The sequence below is a fragment of the Mixophyes fleayi genome, chromosome 6, assembly GCF_038048845.1.
Source record: "Mixophyes fleayi isolate aMixFle1 chromosome 6, aMixFle1.hap1, whole genome shotgun sequence".
Lineage (NCBI taxonomy): Eukaryota > Metazoa > Chordata > Amphibia > Anura > Limnodynastidae > Mixophyes > Mixophyes fleayi.
In genome coordinates, this window is record NC_134407.1 from 226708455 (window position 1) to 226731568 (window position 23114).

The window sequence follows — 23114 nt, forward strand, 5'->3', positions numbered from 1 at the left end:
TCTGTAGTAATATAACAGGGATATGACGGGAGAGGTGAGGGAGTCTGTGATATCACTGTTATCTGTAGTAATATAACAGGGATATGACTGGAGAGGTGAGGGAGTCTGTGACATCACTGTTATCTGTAGTAATATAACAGGATATGACTGGAGAGGTGAGGAGTCTGTGACATCACTGTTATCTGTAGTAATATAACAGGATATGACTGGAGAGGTGAGGGAGTCTGTGACATCACTGTTATCTGTAGTAATATAACAGAGATATGACTGGAGAGGTGAGGGAGTCTGTGACATCACTGTTATCTGTAGTAATATAACAGAGATATGACTGGAGAGGTGAGGGAGTCTGTGACATCACTGTTACCTGTAGTAATATAACAGGGATATGACTGGAGAGGTGAGGGAGTCTGTGACATCACTGTTACCTGTAGTAATATAACAGAGATATGACTGGAGAGGTGAGGGAGTCTGTGACATCACTGTTACCTGTAGTAATATAACAGGATATGAATGGAGAGGTGAGGGAGTCTGTGACATCACTGTTATCTGTAGTAATATAACAGGATATGACTGGAGAGGTGAGGGAGTCTGTGACATCACTGTTATCTGTAGTAATATAACAGGATATGACTGGAGAGGTGAGGGAGTCTGTGACATCACTGTTATCTGTAGTAATATAACAGGATATGACTGGAGAGGTGAGGGAGTCTGTGACATCACTGTTATCTGTAGTAATATAACAGGATATGACTGGAGAGGTGAGGGAGTCTGTGACATCACTGTTATCTGTAGTAATATAACAGGATATGACTGGAGAGGTGAGGGAGTCTGTGACATCACTGTTATCTGTAGTAATATAACAGGATATGACTGGAGAGGTGAGGAGTCTGTGACATCACTGTTACCTGTAGTAATATAACAGAGATATGACTGGAGAGGTGAGGGAGTCTGTGACATCACTGTTATCTGTAGTAATATAACAGGGATATGACTGGAGAGGTGAGGGAGTCTGTGACATCACTGTTATCTGTAGTAATATAACAGGATATGACTGGAGAGGTGAGGGAGTCTGTGACATCACTGGTATCTGTAGTAATATAACAGGGATATGACTGGAGAGGTGAGGGAGTCTGTGACATCACTGTTATCTGTAGTAATATAACAGGATATGACTGGAGAGGTGAGGGAGTCTGTGACATCACTGTTATCTGTAGTAATATAACAGGGATATGACTGGAGAGGTGAGGGAGTCTGTGACATCACTGTCATCTGTAGTAATATAACAGGTGTGAGCAGTGTCGGATTAAGGGAATGGAGGCCCCTGGGCTAAGGGGGCCTCCATTCCCCCGTGAGGGCCCCCCCTCCCCGTGATCCGAGCGCCGTGGATGCCATAGGCCCTTGGGCTGTAGCCCAGTTAGCCCTATGGTTAATCCTGCCCTGGGTGTGAGCCATTTCCCTTCTGCCTTAAGGTTTTCTTCGCTCTTTAGAAAGTGTTTCAGCTGCAGGTGCCACCAGAGCTCTGTGTTAAGAAGGACCCATTTGGCTTTGATTTCACCAAACGGGAGATAACCCCAAAGCCCCTACCAGTTGGCCATTGCAGGAAACCTCCACTTGGGACCAAAATCTAAATACGCTTTTAGAAACTCCTGGGCGATTGGTCGGGTTCGCAAATAGTGGTATAACAGGGGAGATTAATGAGGAGATGTGTTTTTACTCCTGTAGTTCGGCATGCCAGAGTAAGGTTCATTGTCAGGTGCTGTAAAGTGGGCAGATTGGAAAGCCATGGCAAAACTCTTGCAGGAGTAGAGAGGGATGATTCCTCTATTACAACCCACTGATTGTCCTCCCTTGTCTACTCCAGAATCCTGTCTAGCATGACGGTATCATAGTAAGTGGTGAAATGGGTAGTTGGATACCTCCTAGATACATTCTCCTGTATAGGATGTTATGCCGAAATCGCAGCTTTTTACCACACTCAGGAAGTCTCTTCTAACGAGGTGTAATTCTATGAACCATTTGTGGAGATGAGTATAGGGAGAGTCTGTAAGAGATGTAGTATTTCCGGGAGGATATTCATTTCTATGTTGTTGATGCTCTTTATCCAGGTAAAGTTTTTATTTCTCCACTCCTTTAACTCATTGTGTATTTTGTTGGTAATGGGGTGAAAGTTAGCATTGCCGTTCTGAGACATATCTCTATTTATGATCACCCCTAAATACTTAAATTTAGATGAATGTCTTAAGAAAGCAAAAGAGTGTTTCAGGCCCTCAACGTCACCAGGGGGTTGGAGGGCACTGAGTTTGAGAATAACTGATTTTGAGTAATTGATTTTGACATTTTAAACATTACCAAATTTCTGGAACTCGGACACCAGGTTTGGTATTGAAATGATGGGATTTGTAATCACCGCTAAGATGTTGTCTGCAAAGGGCGCTAACTTATTCTCATCTCCTTGCCGTATTGTTGACATATCAGGATCTTCTTGAATGGCTCTTGTCAAGGCCTCTATAAACTGTACAAAGATCAACGGTGAAAGTGGGCATCCTTGCCTGGTGCCGTTTGGGATTTCAACCGGGCGTTTATGTTAATTCTAGCTGAGGGGTTTTTGTACAATGCACGTTCCAACAGGCCTAACATAAAGTCCCAAGCCAGTATAGAGGAGGGTCAAAAGCCAGAAGAGCCATGGAGGTACCAGGAAATGAGCCGGAGCATAGTCAAGAATGGAGCCTGGGTCTGGGTCAGGAGATAAGCAGCGAAGCCAAGGAACAAGCAGGGGTCAATACTGGAAGTCCGACTGGAACACAGGAAATTCTGGAGAATCGGCAGCAGCAGGCAAAACAATAATGAACTGAAACAGACTACTGGGAGAGGCAGTGAACAGGTGTGGGTGCTGTGTGTGTTTAAACTCATGTTTTTGAAAGCTCATAACAAAATAAAGAAATATCTGTGGTGACATAGCAACATATATTTCAAAGTTTTTTCCATTTTCATAGTTAATAATTAAGAAATGTAAGGATAAATGAAAATGGAATGAGGAGAGAAGGGGGGAAGAAAGAAGGGAGGAGGTCTATTTAATAATAATAGAGCGATAGTGATCTTGTGTGTTTCTAGATTATTACAAAGGATGTTAAGAGGCAAGGTAAGGTATATTCCGTGTGTATGTATTAAATATATATTTAATCGTTTCTATTTGCCACAAACATGTAATCTTTATAGCTGTCCGTAGTCTTGAATACTAATCAGGAGAAGAACCAGGTGGAAGTAAATTCTGAAGTTTTCTCATTTGTAGAGTAAAGTAAATCATCCATCAACATATAGTTGTCTATTTGGGAATACCAGTCTATAAATGTTGGAGGGTTGGGACATTTCCATAGGGTAGGGATTACAGCCATGGCTGCATTGCTTAGATGGCATAGCAGTGATTATTTAAAATTGTTTATTAGAATTTTAACAGGTGTGGGTGCTGATTAGGGAATGAGGTAACTCCTGCTAGTGAGGTGGAATGTACAGTGGTGAGACAGCAGCACCTCTGTTGGTAGAAGGGTACTGCAGGCCAGGTTCACATAATGGCAGGCTCTTAGGAGGCAGGAGCTGCCGGAGTCAAGCAGCATTCCTATGGAACATGCAAAGCAAATTATGGCTGCTAAATCACCAAATTTGAATTATATTAACCTATTAAAGTATTTTTATCGTTTTCCAATAAGCATTGTCTAAGCGATTTATGTGGTTCCAAAACACAAGCAATTTATTTAGCAAAAAGCAAAAAAAAAGGTTTAGCAGTTCAATAAATAAGTACAATACATCCGATACCAAATACATACATACGCCGTGCCCGCTGTGCTCCGCTGGATCCAGCTAGACAGTCCTTTAGTCTAGAAGACTGTGGTCAGTGATGACTGTTTTAGCTGGTCCCAGGGAGCTGTGTATATATACACCCAGTGGTACAGAGAAAACTATACAGATGATGTGGCTTGCTTCTATAGGTCCAGGCATCAGAAGGGACCAGTGTAATGCAGGTCATAGGCCAGTTCAAACAACCCTCTCCAAGGGTGGGGGTCAACATTCCAAGGGTGGGGATCTGCTCTCCAGATGACAATTTCGATTTTCCTGCCCAGAATCCAGTTTAAACTAGTCTATTTACACTATACAGACAATATCATTGTAATCATTTATTTCCTACATTCTATAACTACCATACGCAATGTGCGCTCTGTTTGGCGATTGCACCAGATGACTGCTAATAAATTGGGGATTAAAATGTTACTAAACATGATATGTTTACTGTAACCTGAACCTTAAATATCACTAAAGTGTACATATAACCTTATTATATATATAGATATAAACCAAATACCATCTGCTTATAAACGATTGTGAAATGGAACCATTATAGATATGAAATATATAAATAAATGAATGTAAAAGTGCGAGTGTATGCGTGCGTGTTTTATCGCGTGATTGCCATGACGCGTAACACGTGGCGTACTGATCGCAACCGCACGGTAAAACAATATTAATCAATATACTTTCTTTCATGCAATTATACGACTTCGACAAACCCTTATGTTTAATTGTAATGTGTTGATTTGATTAAACACATATTTTCATTGTTCTTTAACGCATCTGGCACATTTTGAGTTACATTACACTATGTTCAGCGATATTGCTTGTAGGTGTTACACAGGGCATTTTCTTTTACACAATGGTATCTGTAAAATGTTCACATTCATTTTCTGAATAAAGTTTGTTAATATACTGTAAATTAGGTAGACGTTCTCAGATATAAGTGTTGGTCCCACAATCTTCTCAGAAGTTGGGATATATAACATTACCCACAGTATGTTGTTTTTCTATCTCTGATACATTCCTGAGACTTTGGTGTCTGCAGCCTTTACTGTATTTTTAGGTGTAATTACATTATACAATGAGGGGATGGTTCGTGGACTAAATAGACAAGTAGGGATTCATTTACAAATCCTGTCCTACCTTACCTGTTTCCTATATTCACTCTCTAGTAGAGGGTATATAACGCTTCCCTCACCTGCCACCTTCAGTGTCCGGCCAGCTCCCACTCCCACGTCATCTTGCCGATTGTGCGGGTAAAGCAGGTGATTCATCTGTGTGGGCGGCCGTACACTGGGATACAGAACATGGGCCAACTGAAGATAGCAGGAGAGGTAAATGCTGTATACACTGCACTCTCCTGTATATAGGAAACAGTTACATATAGGATCGGTAGTTATACATTGGACAGCTGCGTTATTTGCACACTTATAATAACAAGAACAAATAGGTGGATTATTCATTTACCCTATTATTGATTTCTCTCTCCATACACAGGATTACATAGTAGTGAAGAAGACTTCCGGGGAGAGTGAGACACCCAGTAACCATCCCTGTGTGTCAGGAATATTCACCGACAGTCCCATCACGGTGCCTCCTCCTCACTATCTAATACATGAGAGGAACAATGACCAGAAGATCCTGGAACTGACCAACAAGATCATTCAGCTGCTGACTGGAGAGGTGACTGCTGGGAATGGGACATTATACAGTAACACCAGGGGATGTGTCTGGGTGATGACTGTATCATTGTGTGTATCAGGTTCCTTTAAGGTGTCAAGATGTCACTGTCTATTTCTCCATGGAGGAGTGGGAATATTTAGAAGGACATAAGGGTCTGTACAAGGATGTGATGATGGAGGATCATCAGCCCCTCACATCACTGGGTAAGAGTAGACTTTCATTTATTGTAGAGGAGAGAGCAGTTATGAGGCCACCTAGATACACATCATCTGATAATCACATAAAAACAATGTGTTCAGTCACTGTGTGTCTCCTACAGATGGATCCAGTAATAGAAATACCCCAGAGAGATATCCCCGTCCTCTTTATTCACAGGATTGTACAGAGGAAAATCACAGGATTCCACAGGAGTATCAGGTAGATGGAATTTAGGGTCTCACCAATACTAAAATGCATTTTCACTATATAATCTGTAGTTATGTTTTATATACTTATATTCTACTGTTTAATCCCAGTTAATAAAACCAGCCAGACATCATTATATTGTTATTTTATTGTTTTGTTGGTTATTTAGGGTCAAGACCTGACTGATATTAAGATAGAAAACATAGAGAGAGAAGAAGAGAAATTTGTGAGGGGTGATCAGAAGTGTAAGAAGGAGGAAATCCCTACAGATATCAGTACAGGTGAGTAATAAACATGTATTACTTGTTCAGTCACTACAACAATCTCTTATTCTACATCCTCCTCTGTCAGTATAAACTAATGAGTAAATGTATCTGCCCAGTGGGGGAGTCAGGAGCCATCGGCCCCTATTAGACTCCTGCTCTCCTCCTCACATCATATCATTGTGCTACCAGCCCAGAGATCTGTCCAGTCTCCTACCCACACTCTCTGGTGATTCTCATACATCAGGAGCCATCAGCTCTTATTAGACTCCTGCTCTGCTCCTCACATCATATCATTGTGCTACCAGCTCAGAGATCTGACCAGTCTCCTCCCCAGACTCTCTGGTGATTCTCATACATCAGGAACCATCATCCCCTATTAGACTCCTGCTCTCCTCCTCACATCATATCATTGTGCTACCAGCCAAGAGATCTGACCAGTCTCCTCTCCACACTCTCTGGTGATTCTCATACATCAGGAGCCATCAGCCCCTATTAGACTCCTGCTCTGCTCCTCACATCATATCATTGTGCTACCAGCTCAGAGATCTGACCAGTCTCCTCCTCACACTCTCTGGTGATTCTCATACATCAGGAGCCATCGGCCCCTATTAGACTCCTGCTCTCCTCCTCACATCATATCATTGTGCTACCAGCCCAGAGATCTGTCCAGTCTCCTACCCACACTCTCTGGTGATTCTCATACATCAGGAGCCATCAGCCCTTATTAGACTCCTGCTCTGCTCCTCACATCATATCATTGTGCTACCAGCTCAGAGATCTGACCAGTCTCCTCCCCACACTCTCTGGTGATTCTCATACATCAGGAGCCATCAGCCCCTATTAGATTCCCGCTCTCCTCCGCGCATCATATCATTGTGCTACCAGCCCAGAGATCTGAACAGTCTCCTCCTCACACTCTGGTGATTCTCATACATCAGGAGCCATCAGACCCTATTAGACAACTGCTCTCCTCCTCACATCATATCATTGTGTTACCAGCCCAGAGATCTGACCAGTCTCCTCCCGACACTATCTGGTGATTCTCATACATCAGGAGCCATCAGCCCCTATTAGACTCCTGCTCTCCTCCTCACATCATATCATTGTGCTACCAGCCCAGAGATCTGACCAGTCTCCTCCCCACACTCTGGTGATTCTCATACATCAGGAGCCATCAGCCCCTATTAGACTCCTGCTCTCCTCCTCGCATCATATCATTGTGTTACCAGCCCGGAGATCTGACCAGTCTCCTCCCCACACTCTGGTGATTCTCATACATCAGGAGCCATCAGCCCCTATTAGACTCCTGCTCTCCTCCTCACATCATATCATTGTGCTACCAGCCAAGAGATCTGACCAGTCTCCTCCTCACACTCTGGTGATTCTCATACATCAGGAGCCATCAGCCCCTATTAGACACCTGCTCTCCTCCTCACATCATATCATTGTGCTACCAGCCCAGAGATCTGACCAGTCTCCTCCCGACACTATCTGGTGATTCTCATACATCAGGAGCCATCAGCCTCTATTAGATTCCTGCTCTCCTCCACAGGTGGTATAATTATATCACTGGTCACCTTGAAAACTTGCACTGTTAGGGGTACCTGAGGATTAGGGTTGGGAAACACTGGTTTAGGGGGTCTCCAACTACCACACATCTCTAGCTATTACAATGCCATTATGCTAAACAGGATCTTAGAATGGACCAGAACAAAAGATAACAAGTAATTGCTCTCAATAGAAGAATATTTTCTTTAATCCCCATCTAAAATCATTCCCTGGTTGCCGAATCTACCCTTGCTTTCCTTTCCCTACTCCATGGCAGCCCTTACAATGGGTTAATCCCTAATCAGCTAGTGTAGACAGGAATAATTTTGTCCCACCTGGCCCCTATATAAGGCAGCTCCTCCTCTTCCTCAGTGTCTTTTCTTCCTGTCTCAGCAGTGTATAGGACAGGTAGTGTAGTAAGTGTATTTTTTATTTTATTCGTGAGGGTTTACCTGGAGGTTTTCTGGCTTTCCTCTGAGCTGGCTGTTGGGATGACAGCTCCAGCGGGGCAAGTGCCCTACAAGTCTGCCTCTTTGAAGTTTATTAAGACTGCCGGCGGGCGTGCACACTTGGAAGGCGCATGTGGAAAACACGCGCGCGCATGCGCAGGGCGCTGTCGGGTGGCTGGCAGCGCTATTCCTCGTTTACCTCACCTGTCAGGATGGAAACAGGTGAGGTAGTTAATCTGCTAAAAGGCTCACTTGGTTGAGGTCAAAAGCAGGCACTGTGTTGAGCAGCTGCAGACCATTTATGAGGCTCAGTATTGGCTTGGTGTTTGATGCTGCAGGACCTAGCAGCTACCTGGATAGTGCACTATGGACCAGGAGCCAGTCCCAAAAAAGCTGAAGGAACCCCAAGGTAAGCCCTTAAAAAGGGGTTTTTGGTTACTCTTAGGTTATTTTAGTTCCTTTTTTCTATTGTCTACAATACCTCTGTGGAGACGAAAAGGAGAGGGATAGGGAAGAATTGTGTAATTGGAGGCACTCAGCGATCATAGTTACTAAAATATCTATGTCTTTATTAATATACATTAAAATAATCCCTCCTAATTCAAATAGCGAAATATTAAAATAATTGTGACTATAATTGTGAGTTAAAATAGCAGAATTTGCTATGCCCTGCTACTTTATACCAACATATATAAATTGTCAATGTATAATATTATTAGTCACTCTCTTATTGAAAACGTTTTGTTATTCTGAGGTAACATTCATTTAATAAAGATATATGTGGTGTAAATTAATTAATGTGATGACGGTTGTTCAATAAGGACCTTTATATTGTTTCAATTCACTCTGAAGCAATTAATTTATAAATGACACAATGTATTGTCACTTTGGTCTTTTTAAGGTAGTTAATAAATCACTGTTCATACTATTGATGTAATAAAGACTACATATAGATTTGAAATGTGTCCGTTATTGTTGACCTATACTATACATATATATAATTGTCTTGTAAAGCCTAATAAGAGTTAAACTTTAATATGCTCAGACCCAGCTGTTAATCCACAAGTTTAGACCGTTCTATCTATATATGGCAATACACTAAGGACTAAGCAGACTACAGAGTTAGCATGTGCTCTCTGATCTAGCAGTATATGCTGGTAATACTGATAATGTATTGTTCCATTTATCATTAAGTGGATTAGTTTAGCTATTGTAGGTCAGTCACCTATATGTTAAGTGAATGTCCTTCTAAATTACAGCCATATCGTTTAGCCGTCACACACACACACACACACATCTATAATATCTATCACCCATATAGGGTTGATGTATCCTGAGAATTGTTAAGTTTACACAATTTATAACAGAGAGTGAAATGGGAGCAGTAGCAGGGTAAACGCCAACGCGCGTTTCGCTACATGCTTTTTCAAGGCTAACGAAAAAGCCTTGAAAAAGCATGTAACGAAACGCGCGTTGGCGTTTACCCTGCTACTGCTCCCATTTCACTCTCTGTTATAAATTGTGTAAACTTAACAATTCTCAGGATACATCAACCCTATATGGGTGATAGATATTATAGATGTGTGTGTGTGTGTGTGTGACGGCTAAACGATATGGCTGTAATTTAGAAGGACATTCACTTAACATATAGGTGACTGACCTACAATAGCTAAACTAATCCACTTAATGATAAATGGAACAATACATTATCAGTATTACCAGCATATACTGCTAGATCAGAGAGCACATGCTAACTCTGTAGTCTGCTTAGTCCTTAGTGTATTGCCATATATAGATAGAACGGTCTAAACTTGTGGATTAACAGCTGGGTCTGGGCATATTAAAGTTTAACTCTTATTAGGCTTTACAAGACAATTATATATATGTATAGTATAGGTCAACAATAACGGACACATTTCAAATCTATATGTAGTCTTTATTACATCAATAGTATGAACAGTGATTTATTAACTACCTTAAAAAGACCAAAGTGACAATACATTGTGTCATTTATAAATTAATTGCTTCAGAGTGAATTGAAACAATATAAAGGTCCTTATTGAACAACCGTCATCACATTAATTAATTTACACCACATATATCTTTATTAAATGAATGTTACCTCAGAATAACAAAACGTTTTCAATAAGAGAGTGACTAATAATATTATACATTGACAATTTATATATGTTGGTATAAAGTAGCAGGGCATAGCAAATTCTGCTATTTTACCTCACAATTATAGTCACAATTATTTTAATATTTTGCTATTTGAATTAGGAGGGATTATTTTAATGTATATTAATAAAGACATAGATATTTTAGTAACTATGATCGCTGAGTGCCTCCAATTACACAATTCTTCCCTATCCCTCTCCTTTTCGTCTCTACATTAATGTTGGTGTAGGAGTGCACCCACCAGTAAAGATACAATTTTCAATCTTATAAGTTATAGATATTATTAAACTGGTAGCGATACCTAGTGCAGTGGTATTCTCTTCTACAATACCTCTGTGGAGCTTGTGCAGGGAAAAAGGAAATATAAACTGAAGAATCGTGTATGTGCAGCTTGTGATGGCAGTTTTCCGAAAGATTGATTGTACTGAGCCGTTGTGTGTGTCATGCACCCTGGAAACGGTAGAGGAGCCTAGCCCCCCTGAACAATTTAAGCAGTTCTCTTCATGGGTGGTTAAAGCGATGCAAGAGTTTCAGGCCCCAGAACAGAGAACAATAAGGGACAGGATCCATATAGCCGAAGATATGGAGGAAAAGGGCCGTCCTCTGAAACATTTAGTTCTGCTCAGGAATGGGAGTCAGATAGTGAGGATGAAGTGAAAGAGGATCCCAGGATGTTAAACTTTGATACTGTGAATATTATACTTAAGCATATTAACAAGTCTTTAGGTATTGAGGAACCAGCAGTACCAATCAAACCACAGGATGCATTGTTTTCAGAGCACCAAGTAAAGTCTAGAGTGTTCCATACGCATAAGGTGATTAAAGACTTGATTGCTAAAGAATGTCAGGCCTTAGACAAGAGTAATCCTAATATGGGGAGACTAAATCGTATGTATCCTTTTCAGGATGAAGATGTGCAGAAATGGTGTTCTGTGCCTAAGGAGGATTCAGCTATAGCTGGCCTATCCTCAAGGACCACTCTCCCATGGGATGATGGGGCTCCATTAAAGGATGCTATGGATAGGAGAATGGAGACTTCCTTCAGGAAAATTACACATCTCCTCAGGCATAACTCTAAAGTCTGGGATAGCCATGGCTTCGGAAGCTAGAGCCCTGAAAATGTGAGCCAGTACTCTACATACAGACAAGGAGGATAAGATAAATAGATTGTATCGTCTCAAATCCTTAGAGGTTATGCAAAAAAGCATTAATTTCCTGTGTGAAGCTTCGTTGAATACAATTGTTTTCTCTTCCAGGAGCATGACCTTGGCAGTTGTAGCAAGAAGGACGCTCTGGCTAAGTCCGTGGGCAGCAGATCATCAATCTAAATGCCATCTGACAACACTTCCATATGAAGGCAGTTTCTTGTTTGGTGAAAAACTGGATAACCTAATGCAGAGGCTTGCAAGTGGCAATGCCAATCGTCTACCACAGGACAGAAAGGTGAGACGTTTTCTCTCTTATTCTCCAAAACAACAGTTCAAGGAGGCCCGTGCCTATAGGCCAGGGAGACAATATTCTAGGCATCAAGTTAATATGGCCAGACAGTCCTTCCGACCCTTCAGACCAAAAAGGGGAAACAAGGACAGCAAAGATCCCAATGACTATCTACAGATCCAGTCCCCACTAACTCCAGTGGGCGGCAGGATATCACGCTTTGCAAAAGTTTGGATGCAGACCACACAAGACACGTGGGTCCAGGAGATAGTCACCAAGGGCTATACCATATAATTCAATATCTACCCTGTAGGAAACAAGTTTATTCAGTCAAGAAGTCCTAGAAAAGCAGGCATTGCAGTAAAGCCTAAGAGGCCAGGTGAAAACAAAAGATATCGTACCAGTACCGTCAAGTCAGGAAAACAGGGGGTTCTATTCCACACTGTTCTTCGTCCGGAAACCATCAGTTGCCTTCAGGACATTACTAGATTTAAGGAAGCTCAACAGCTATGTGCAAGCAAAACATTTCCGGATGGAATCTATCAATTAAATTCTCAAAGCAGTAGAAACAGGAGATTTTCTGACGGCAATAGACTTAAAGGATGCATATTTTCATATCCCAATTACATTCAGTAACCAGCAGTTTCTGAGAGTTTGCATTCAAGGACGTCACTTCCTCCCGTTTGGCCTTTCCACGTCTCCAAGTACATTCATCAAGGTCCTTATAGTTCTCATAGCGGCACCCAGGGAAAGAGGAGTGACTTTGTGGCCGTATCTGGACGATATTCTAATTTTGGCAAAGTCAGAAGGGGCAGCCTTGGAGGTTACATCCCAAGTAATTCAGTTTCTGCAGCAGCACGGCTGGTTAGTCAATGTATCAAACAGCCATCTGACACCGTCACAACAGCTTGTGTTTCTAGGAGTGCAAATAAATACAAGAAGAGACAAAGTCTGCCTCTCTCAAGAAAGGACGGACAAAATCAGGTCCTTAGCGCACTAAGTTCAAATTCAACCTCGTGTGTCAGCGAGAACATGTCTGCGCCTCCTAGGAATATTTTCCTCAACAATAGGAATCCTCCCGTGGACAAGCTGGCATATGACAGATCTTCAAGCAGACCTCATTGCGCAATGGGATCGTACAGTGGGATCTCTAGACTCCAAAGTCAGCCTCTCAAGACCGGCAAGACGGTCCTTGCGTTGGTGGCAGCTCCCAGGCCTGAGAAAGCAAGGTATGACTCTTTCAGAACCAGACTGGTGTGTGCTTACCACAGACACCAGTTCAGTAGGCTGGGGTGCTCTCATGCAAGCTATGGTCACGCAGGGCACTTGGCGAGACGAATAGAGATTTCTTAAGGTAAACATTTTGGAGATGAGAGCGGTCTGGCGTGTGACCCAGTACTTCCAGCCTACCTACGAACCAAACATATACGAGTGTTCTCTGACAACAGGACAGGACTGTGGTAGCCTTCATAAACAAGCAAGGTGGTACCAAGAGCAGGGCAATGTTGGCCGAAATAACTGCATTAATGGAATGGGCAGAGGCGAACATGAAATCTCTCTCAGCCCTTCACGTAACAGGCAAAGACAACGTAGTGGCGGACTAGTTAAGCAGACACCAAGTCCACCCAGGAGAGTGAGAGCTGCACAAAGAAGTTTTTCAACTTATACAACACAGATTTGGAACGCCACAGATAGACCTGATGGCCACAGGAAGCAATGCCAAGGTACCCCTCTCTTTCTCCCGTCACAGAGACAACAGGGCCCTAGGGATAGATGCCCTGTAAATGAAGTGGAACTTCAAGCTGGGATATGTGTTTCCTCCCTTTCCAATCATCCGTCAGGTACTCAGGAAAATAAGGAAAGGGAAGGTGGAGGTGATAGCAGTCCTCCCGGCGTGGCCGCGGCGCCCTTGGTTCGCTGTAGCACAGAGAATGTTGCTGGACATCCATGGCCATTGCCGGTCAGGCCGGACCTCATACATCAGGGTCCAGTTCTACATTCAAATCCAGACTCTCTTGGTTTGATGGCGTGGAGACTGAGCGGCAATTGCTGAAATCCAAAGGAATCTCGGATGAAGTAATAGACATTCTAATTCAGGCCAGGAAAAATAAATCCTCTATGATTTATTACAGAATTTGGAGAAAATTCATTTTTTGGGCAAGGGACATGGCGAAGGATACCATGTCTGCCAGTGTGCCTGGATGTGTTAGAGTTTCTCAAAGATGGTTTTGGTAAAGGACTAGCACCCGCTACATTAAAAGTGCAAGTATATGCTCTTAGTATCCTTCTTGATATCAAGCAATCATCTCAAGGTCTCCTCTTCCACTTTTTTCAGGCACTGAAAAGGTTACAACCGAAGCTGAAACCATTCTTAGACCCTTGGGACTTTAATATTGTCTTGGATAACAGCTTATCCTTATGAACCCTTGCAAGACATATCTCTCAGGTGGCTGACTCTGAAGGTGCTCTTTCTGGTGGCAATCACTTTGACTCGTCGAATAGGGGACATACATGCGTTATGGTGTGAAGAACCTTTCCTGAATATCTATGAAGATAAAGTAATTTTGAGGACGAATCCGGAGTATCTACCCAAGGTTGGATCTTCCTTCAACATCAATCAAGAATTGATTCTGCCATTTCTCTACCCTCATCCCACTAATAGTGACGAAACACGTCTCCATACTCTAGATGTGGTGAGAGCTATATCTGCTTACATTATCAAGACAAAAAGCTTAGGAAGACAAAGCAACTATTTGGACTTCCTGAAGGTCCTCGCAAAGGACATGCCCCATCCAAACCCACATTGGGAAAGTGGATCAGAGAAGTGATTGCACAGGCCTACAGGGAGAAAAGGGCGTGAAGTACCTAGGATACTAAAGGCGCATTCAACTAGGGCGGTAGCGACCTCCTGGGCACATAGAACACATGCATCGGCAAACGGCATCTGTAAGGCAGCCGGATGGTTGTCGATGCACACTTTCTGTAAGCATTATCTTCTTGATGTTTCAGTCTCTAAGGAGACACAGTTTGGGAGAAAGATTCTCCAGCAAGCGCTGTGAATACATTTTCTGTTTGACCTCATTAAGGTGTTGGTTTTATTGCCCTCCCGATTATTGTACTGCTTTGGTATATCCCATCGTAAGGGCTGCCATGGAGTAGGGAAAAGAAAATTGAGAATTATACTCACCATTAATTTCCTTTCCTTGAAATACTCCATGGCAGCCCTATATTTTCCCACCCTTGTTCTGCAGTTATGTATAGGACGGCTTGGGAAGTTACGAAAGACACTGAGGAAGAGGAGTAGCTGCCTTATATAGGGGCCAGGTGGGACAAAATTCTTCCTGTCTACACTAGCTGATTAGGGATTAACCCATTGTAAGGGCTGCCATGGAGTATCTCAAGGAAAGGAAATTAACGGTGAGTATAATTCTCAATTTTCTCACCCGACTATTTCACCCACGCTTAGATGTTAGAGACAATTAAGAACCATGCCCTACATCTCTTCTAAGCTCTCACCACTCACCTCCTTTATAGTAATCCCGGATTTCCCGCCAAGCACACACTTACCTTCCTTCCACAATTTGGCACCGACTGGGGTCTTCAGATTGGGCCAACTGGTGGACTCAAAAGTTATCTATCTGTTCTCTGACATTAAATCTAAATGGGATACTTACAGCTCCGACACTTCTTACAATCCGCAAAACGAATACAGATAATACACAGAGACCTTACTGTTTTTGAGACTTTATATGTTTCTGTTTGTGACTGGATCACTTATAAATAACTTGTGGTATACATTTATTTAAAGGAAATAGCGCAGGGCGCTTATTTATATAATTGCAAATGCACTTATTTTTGACATTGTATATATTTTGGTATAAGAAATCTTTATTTCTGAGACCAGGGGGAGAAAATTCATTTTTTTCTGTTTTAACCTTGCTAGAGGAAATGCATTATTTCTGATGCATGTATCTGATACAATAAGCCTTTGTTTAGGAAGTCGTTTGGGTATCTTTGTGTAAGAAAATGCCTTGTTTGGGGTTTTGAAACTTTTCTTGGGGAATTATTTTCTTTGGGGGAAATGTGTATTCTGCAACTGTTGGAAGAAAGGACCCATGTTAATTAGACCTTTTTTATGTGTGAGGTTCTAGCACCTGAAGCCATAGGAAGACTTAATTAAACTGCTGTTAGATTTTCTCTGTGTCTGAAACAAGATCCAGCAAATCACAGCAAAGTTTTAGGATATCACAGATAAGCGTAAATATTGTTAGCTTTGCATTGCATGTAAATCCATGTTTGGGTAAACAAATTGCACCCTGATTCTAAAAATAGCCTGTGAGGCTGTGTCCAAATCTGTATAAAAAAGCACTGTCTTGTGTTGAAAATTGTTCTTCTGATTCCATCTGACCTAAACACTAGTACCCTCAATCAGTGTGACTGCAAATAAACATCACTTGCTTCAAAAGACCTGCTTGCAAACATCTTCATGCTGAAAATCCTGTGACCTACAGATTAGACCCAAAATCTAATCCATTCCAGGCTATTTCTGAGGTTTGGACCCAGCATCCAGTACCTCTGCTCTGCCCGCTACCCAGCAGCCCTGGCCAGTGCAATAGGCAAGGGGGATCCACCCACAGGAACCCTGATCTATAGGAAGAGTTCAGGAGTACTAGCACAGGTGCACCAGTAACGGGGTACATTAGTAGCATACGTTATCTAGAAGAAACCCGGTTCTGGATGCCGGTAAAGGAGTCCAGTGGTGGCAAAACTTGTAAGCCCCTCCTGCTGTGGTGAGAGGGGTGCATTTTTGATAGCGAAAGGGATTGGTGGCAAAGTAAGCTCAGCCAGTTGTCTGTCCTATGATGAGCGCAGGGCTGTCGGGCTAAAGATCCAGCTGGCGGCTTTAGGGGACAATGCATCTGCACCTGAGCGGGCACAGGTCATCGAGGCATGGCACTAAGAGGGAAGGACACCAGCCATGCAGCCCAGGAAGGAGGAGCCCCCTAGGGGGTCAGGGCTGTCATCTCTATCTTGACCTAAATTTGAGGACTGTGTTGGGAATATTAATGAGCACCTGCCGGTTTGTGAAAGGACCTGCAAGCTACACGCTGTACCCAGAGAGGAATGGGTTAAGCATCTGGTGCCCACACTGCAAGGACGTGCAGTGGAGGCCTACTGTGGGGTGCCCACAGAGGACTGTGCGGACTATGATATAGTGAAAAGGGCACTCCTTAAACGGTACACTATTATCCCAGAGACCTATCGTCTGAAGTTCCGGGACCTTACCAAGAACCTCCATGCCATCCATGAGGAGTTTGCCAACCTACTGCGGTAGTATGCCAGGAAGTGGGTGCATGGAGCAGCTGCCCAGACCATGGAGGAGGTAATATACTTAATGTGCCAAGAACAGTTTCACCACCGGTGCGCACCGGAGGTGACAGAATGGGTGCTGTGTAGAAAGCCAGGCACCCTGGAAGCAACCGTTCAGCGGATCAGTATGTGGCAGTGAGGCCACACTAGCAGAAGTGCCAGGTTAATAGCCAACACCAAACGACTGTACAATCAGGGGGACACCCCTCTTCTACTCGCACCCAAAAGCACGCACCTAACCTTTCGGGTACCATTCGCCAGCCACCGCCCGTCCTGTCCCTGGGAGTTTTCAGAGACCACCGGAGCCCAGGCTGGAGAAAAAGTGCTACAACTGCAGGAAAACCGATCATTTAAGGATGGACTGTCCCACAGCCCCAGCACCCCAGACTCTTGCCCCTAATCCGAGTGCCGGGGCCTGGCTGACTTGCTTAACTGGTAAGGGTGAGCCTGTAGAGATTGTGTCCACCCCTGACACCCCAACGGAGTGTGGCGTGTCTGAAGTTGACTCAACGGAGAGAGTCACCTATGTGTTCAAAAAACCCCCCAAAAACATGTGGAGAAACCTGCAGCCGATCCAAGTTGGACCCCTGTAGGGTGAAGGACTGAGAGACTCAGTGGCCTCAATTACTGTTGTGAGTCTCCATCTTATTGATCCTGCTGCAGTATTGCAGGGACGCACTGCCAAAGTTACTGTGGCAGATGGACTGGAGAAGGAAGTGTCTGTCGCTAGAGTGTATCTCGACTAGGGAGATGGGATGGCCTCCCAACTGATGTGATCTTGGGCAACGATGTTGGCAGTGGAATTGTGACCACATTTCTCAACTCTATTACCTGGAGCCCATCTGCTAAACTACAGTCTTCAGGATCTACACCTGCACAACCCAGCCCAGAGGAAAAGACCACAGCTGCTATTTCTTCAGGAAACGGACAGCTCTTTGCCTCTGGAAAGACTGCGTCCCCTAGCAACGCAAAGGATGTTGTCTCTTGCCAACATGATATTGTGGGGGTGTCCGGTGATGCTCCTGTCCCTAGCAGTATGCCAGGCTCCAGCGGTGAGTATAGCAGACCACAGTGGAGTCCAGTGTTGGCAGCACTTGTAAGCCCCTCCTACTGTGGTGAGGGAATGGTGGCAAATTAAGCCCAGCCGGTTCCCAGCAACAGCAGACAGGGTGGCATAGGCGGTCCATCCTGTCACACTGTTTCTACCCCTTCCCACATCATACCTACTCTATATAAACTCATTATAGAAAATATATTTCAATCGCTGCCGCATTTCACCAGACGTTGGGAACGAGATTTAAATAGAAACATCTCTATAGAAGGATCGCAGAAGGTCTTCCAGCTTACCAATGTATGCTCCATCAGTACCTCTGTACTGAAAACACAATATAAAATATTGACACGTTGGTTTTAAACATCCTAGTTTACTTCAAAAGATATACCCAAATACCTCAGGCATATGTTGGAGGTGCTTTGGGGAGTTACCTACACATTTGTTGGGAATCCCCCACTTTCAGCACTTTTGAATTGAGGTAGTTCATACTGTTAAGACCATTCTAAACTATGAAGTTCCTTTTAGAATTAGCTTTCTGGCCCCTTAACTTGTATAAAATTCCTATTAATATATTTTAAAAATCACTGCTCAGTCATCTGAGCAACGCGGCTAAGGCGGTTATTCCTATCTGATGGAAATGCCCTGATCCTCCATCCCACTGATTGTTATAAAGATCAATCATGGGACTCTCTTTTGCAAACATGTGAATATTTATTGGGAAATTTTGGCTTGGAGTTACCATGATATCACCCTATTTTTCCTCATCTCATATACGGCCATATACCCCCCACCCCCGGCCCTTTTTCTACCCTCTTCTTTTTAGTTGTTCTTTCTCCATATATGTATCTTCTTGTTTTTGTTCTTATGTTCTTTTTTCATTGATATATTTGAAAATGGAAAGCCTAGTAATCTATGCATTACATTGTTACATTGCTAGATCTTTAGCTATATGCTTTCAATAAATAAAGTTTAACCATATATATTGTGATAAAGTACAGCATTCACTGGAATCTCACACATCTTTGCTGAACCATTTCACTGTTTAATAGCAGTTGTCAGGGTGGCTAAACAGTTTCAGCGATGGTACAGCAGTAATATCCAGCAAAAGTATCACAAAATCTCCCACCACCCTCATCTGGCTAAACATTAGTTCTGCGACTACTCGCCGGCCACTTACTGGCATCGGTGGTCCTGCCCTCAAATACAAACAGTGTCTTTATCCTCCACCCAAGCACTACAAACAAATCACAGCAAAACAAACCAATTACACCCATGTGGACCACCCTTGTGTGTATCTGCTGAAAGAGGATCCCAGGGAAAACTTAACCCTGTCTGCAGCCTAGCTGTGTTTTACATACATACATATATATATATATATATATATATATATATATATATATATATATATATATATATATATATGTGTGTGTGTGTGTGTAAAACACTAAAAAAAATATGCATGTAAACACACTAGAAATATAGGGCAGTTTACAATGTCAGACCAGTTATTACTTGTACCTTTAAAGCATTTTGCATGTGCTCATTCAACAGTACTTTGGAACCTTTCAACATAGTCCTCAGAGGAAAATTGAGCTTGACACGGGTAAACATTCATTTTTTCATGTATTTGTTTTATTCCCAGCAGATGTCCATAACAGCAGGAATATTTCAGAAGAACATCTCATATTATCTCCAGATGGTGAAATAGAATCTAATGAAATCACACGAGATTCTCTAGAAGAAAACCCTATTACCCCAATTATACATCCAGGACTTCACACTGCAGATATATCATCTGATCCTGCTCATCATGGGGAATGTTCTCTTGATAGCTCATATATTGGTACAGGTACTACAGCTCTTAGTGTAGATAAGATATTTCCCAGTTCTATAGATGCCAAATGTTTTACAAAGAACAAAAGTGTTATTACCCTTCAGCCAAAAAAGACCGGTGAGAAGCCAATTACAGGTTCTAAGAATGGAAAACATTTTCGAGACAAATCCGCTCTAGTTACACATCATAGACTTCACAGAGGTATCAAACCCTGCACATGCTCTGATTGTGGAAAATGTTTTAGATATAAGTCAGAACTCATTACACATCAGAGAACTCACACAGGTGAGAAACCATTTTCATGTTCTGACTGTGGGAAATGTTTTGCATATAAGTCAGATTTTGTTAAACATCAGAGAATTCACACAGGTGAGAAACCATTTTCATGTTCTGATTGTGGGAAAAGTTTTGCACAGAAATCTGCTCTTGTTACACATCAGAGAATTCACACAGGTGAGAAGCCATTTTCATGTTCTCATTGTGGGAAAAAATTTGCACAGAAATCAGATCTTGTTATACATCAGAGAATTCACACAGGGGAGAAGCCATATTCATGTTCTGATTGTGGGAAATGTTTTACACAGAAATCAGATCTTGTTATACATCAAAGAATTCACACAGGTGTGAAGCCATTTTCATGTTCTGAGTGTGGGAAATGCTTTGCATGGAAATCAGCTCTTGTTGTACATCAGAAGCTTCACACAGGTGAAAAGCCATTTTCATGTTCTGAGTGTGAAAAGTGCTTCCCACATAAGTCAGCTCTTGTTACACATCAGAGAACTCACACAGGTGAGAAACCATTTTCATGTTCTAATTGTGGGAAGTGTTTCACACATAAATCGGCTCTTGTTACACATCTGAGAAATCACACAGGTGAGAAACCATTTTCATGTTCTGAGTGTGGGAAATGCTTTGCACAGAAATCAGTTCTTGTTATACATCAGAGAATTCACACAGGTGAGAAGCCATTTTCATGTTCTGATTGTGGGAAATGTTTTACACAGAAATCAGATCTTGTTATACATCAGAGAATTCACACAGGTGAGAAGCCATTTTCATGTTCTGAGTGTGGAAAGTGCTTCCCACATAAATCAGCTCTTGTCACACATCAGAGAATTCACACAGGTGAGAAACAATTTTCATGTTCTGATTGTGGAAAACGTTTTTTATATGAGTCAGCTCTTGTTGCACATCAGAGAATTCACACAGGTGAGAAGCCTTTTTCATGTTCTGGGTGTGAAAAATGTTTTGCACATAAACCAGATCTTGTTATACATCAGAGAATTCACACAGGTGAGAAACCATTTTCATGTTCTGAGTGTGGGAAATGTTTCACACATAAATCAGCTCTTGTTACACATCAGAGAATTCACACAGGTGAGAAGCCATTTTCATGTTCTGGATGTGGGAAATGTTTTGCACAGAAATCAGATCTTGTTATACATCAGAGAATTCACACAGGTGAGAAGCCATATTCATGTTCTGATTGTGGGAAATGTTTTACACAAAAATCAGATCTTGTTATACATCAGAGAATTCACACAGGTGAGAAGCCATTTTCATGTTCTGAGTGTGGGAAGTGCTTTGCATGGAAATCAGCTCTTGTTGCACATCAGACACTTCACACAGGTGAGAAACCATTTTCATGTTCTCACTGTCGGAAGTGCTTTGCATGGAAATCAGCTCTTCTTACACATGAGAAACTTCACACAGGTAAAAAGTCATTTTCATGCTCTGAGTGTGGGAAATGTTTTACACATAAGTCAACTCTTGTTCAACATGAAAGACGTCACACAGGCCAGAAGCCATTTTCATGTTCGGATTGTGGGAAATGTTTCACACAGAAATCAGCTCTTGTTACACATCAGAGAATTCACACAGGAGAAAAGCAATTTCCATAAGCTCATATACATGAAACAAAATTGTAGCTATACTCAAAATGCTCAGTGATATACTTCATGAATTAATCATCTTTATTATAGATCAGTTTAGACCTCATTCCTGCGAACGCATTCCTGTATATGCAATATGGGGCTCATTTTGAGGTGGACCCATATGTACCTTTGGTGTACATTGGAAAAAACGCATACAAGAAGATGCATAATTCTCTCCACATGTGGAGTTGATGTGATAAACTTGAAAAGAGTAGTACTTACACACGGTACACCAATGTATGTACACCTGATGGGGACATACTATACTTAAGCGTTAGGTGTTGGTACTGAATGCAGAAGTGAATTTTTCCACTTGTACACAGCTTAATAATACAGTCTTACACAAGAGAGAATGTCTTATTAATTAAAGTAAAAAACTAATATATTACACCTCTACAGCTGTTGCTTGCGCCTTTGCAAATTAAATGGGAATCGTCTTGCCTGTCCATATAGAAATGACAAGTAATGCGAATAGACTTGATATAATGTAGCTGAATGATAGGTCAATCCTCAGTTAGCCAATCAGCAGCAGCCACACATCATCACATGTATTTCCTTAATATATACAGAACGATACATCACATAATAAAAGTATTATTGATGTTAGAAGTGGGGATTCACCCAAGTACATTGATACTATGTATGTGTAGTGCACACGCCATGTTAGACAGCCCCCAAACCCACACAGTCCATCATGAGGAGAACCTAAAGGTATAATCCTAAAATATTACTGATGCTCCCTATAGTGTTCTCCCACTACACCCTCTAGAGTAAGAGCTGTCACCCCTATCTTACATACACCCTCTAGAGTAAGAGCTGTCACCCCTATCTTACATACACCCTCTAGAGTAAGAGCTGTCACCCCTATCTTACATACACCCTCTAGAGTAAGATCTGTCACCCCTATCTTACATACACCCTCTAGAGTAAGAGCTGTCACCCCTATCTTACATACACCCTCTATAGTAAGATCTGTCACCCCTATCTTACATACACCCTCTAGAGTAAGATCTGTCACCCCTATCTTACATACACCCTCTAGAGTAAGAGCTGTCACCCCTATCTTACATACACCCTCTAGAGTAAGAGCTGTCACCCCTATCTTACATACAC

General features: G+C 42.3%; 1 protein-coding gene and 1 long non-coding RNA gene across 19 annotated transcripts in view; one reads left to right on the forward strand and one right to left on the reverse strand.

Moving 5' to 3' along the window:
• LOC142160072 (uncharacterized) overlaps positions 1 to 22167 on the forward strand; it is a 1559230-nt gene extending 1537063 nt beyond the window's left edge. For all 18 annotated transcript variants that reach the window (XM_075214958.1, XM_075214960.1, XM_075214959.1 and 15 more), the window contains 3 exons: positions 5846 to 5943; positions 6101 to 6212; positions 19879 to 22167. In XM_075214958.1, the coding sequence (XP_075071059.1) occupies positions 5846 to 5943; positions 6101 to 6212; positions 19879 to 21968 (2300 nt within the window). In that variant the 3' untranslated portion in view covers positions 21969 to 22167. The remainder of the gene's footprint in view (positions 1 to 5845; positions 5944 to 6100; positions 6213 to 19878) is intronic.
• LOC142160139 (uncharacterized) lies at positions 8169 to 15136 on the reverse strand. The gene is made up of 2 exons (XR_012693063.1): positions 10704 to 15136; positions 8169 to 8675 (listed from the first exon to the last, which is right to left on the reverse strand). It is a non-coding gene; the product is annotated as an uncharacterized LOC142160139 (long non-coding RNA).
• Positions 22168 to 23114: the final 947 nt, after the last annotated feature.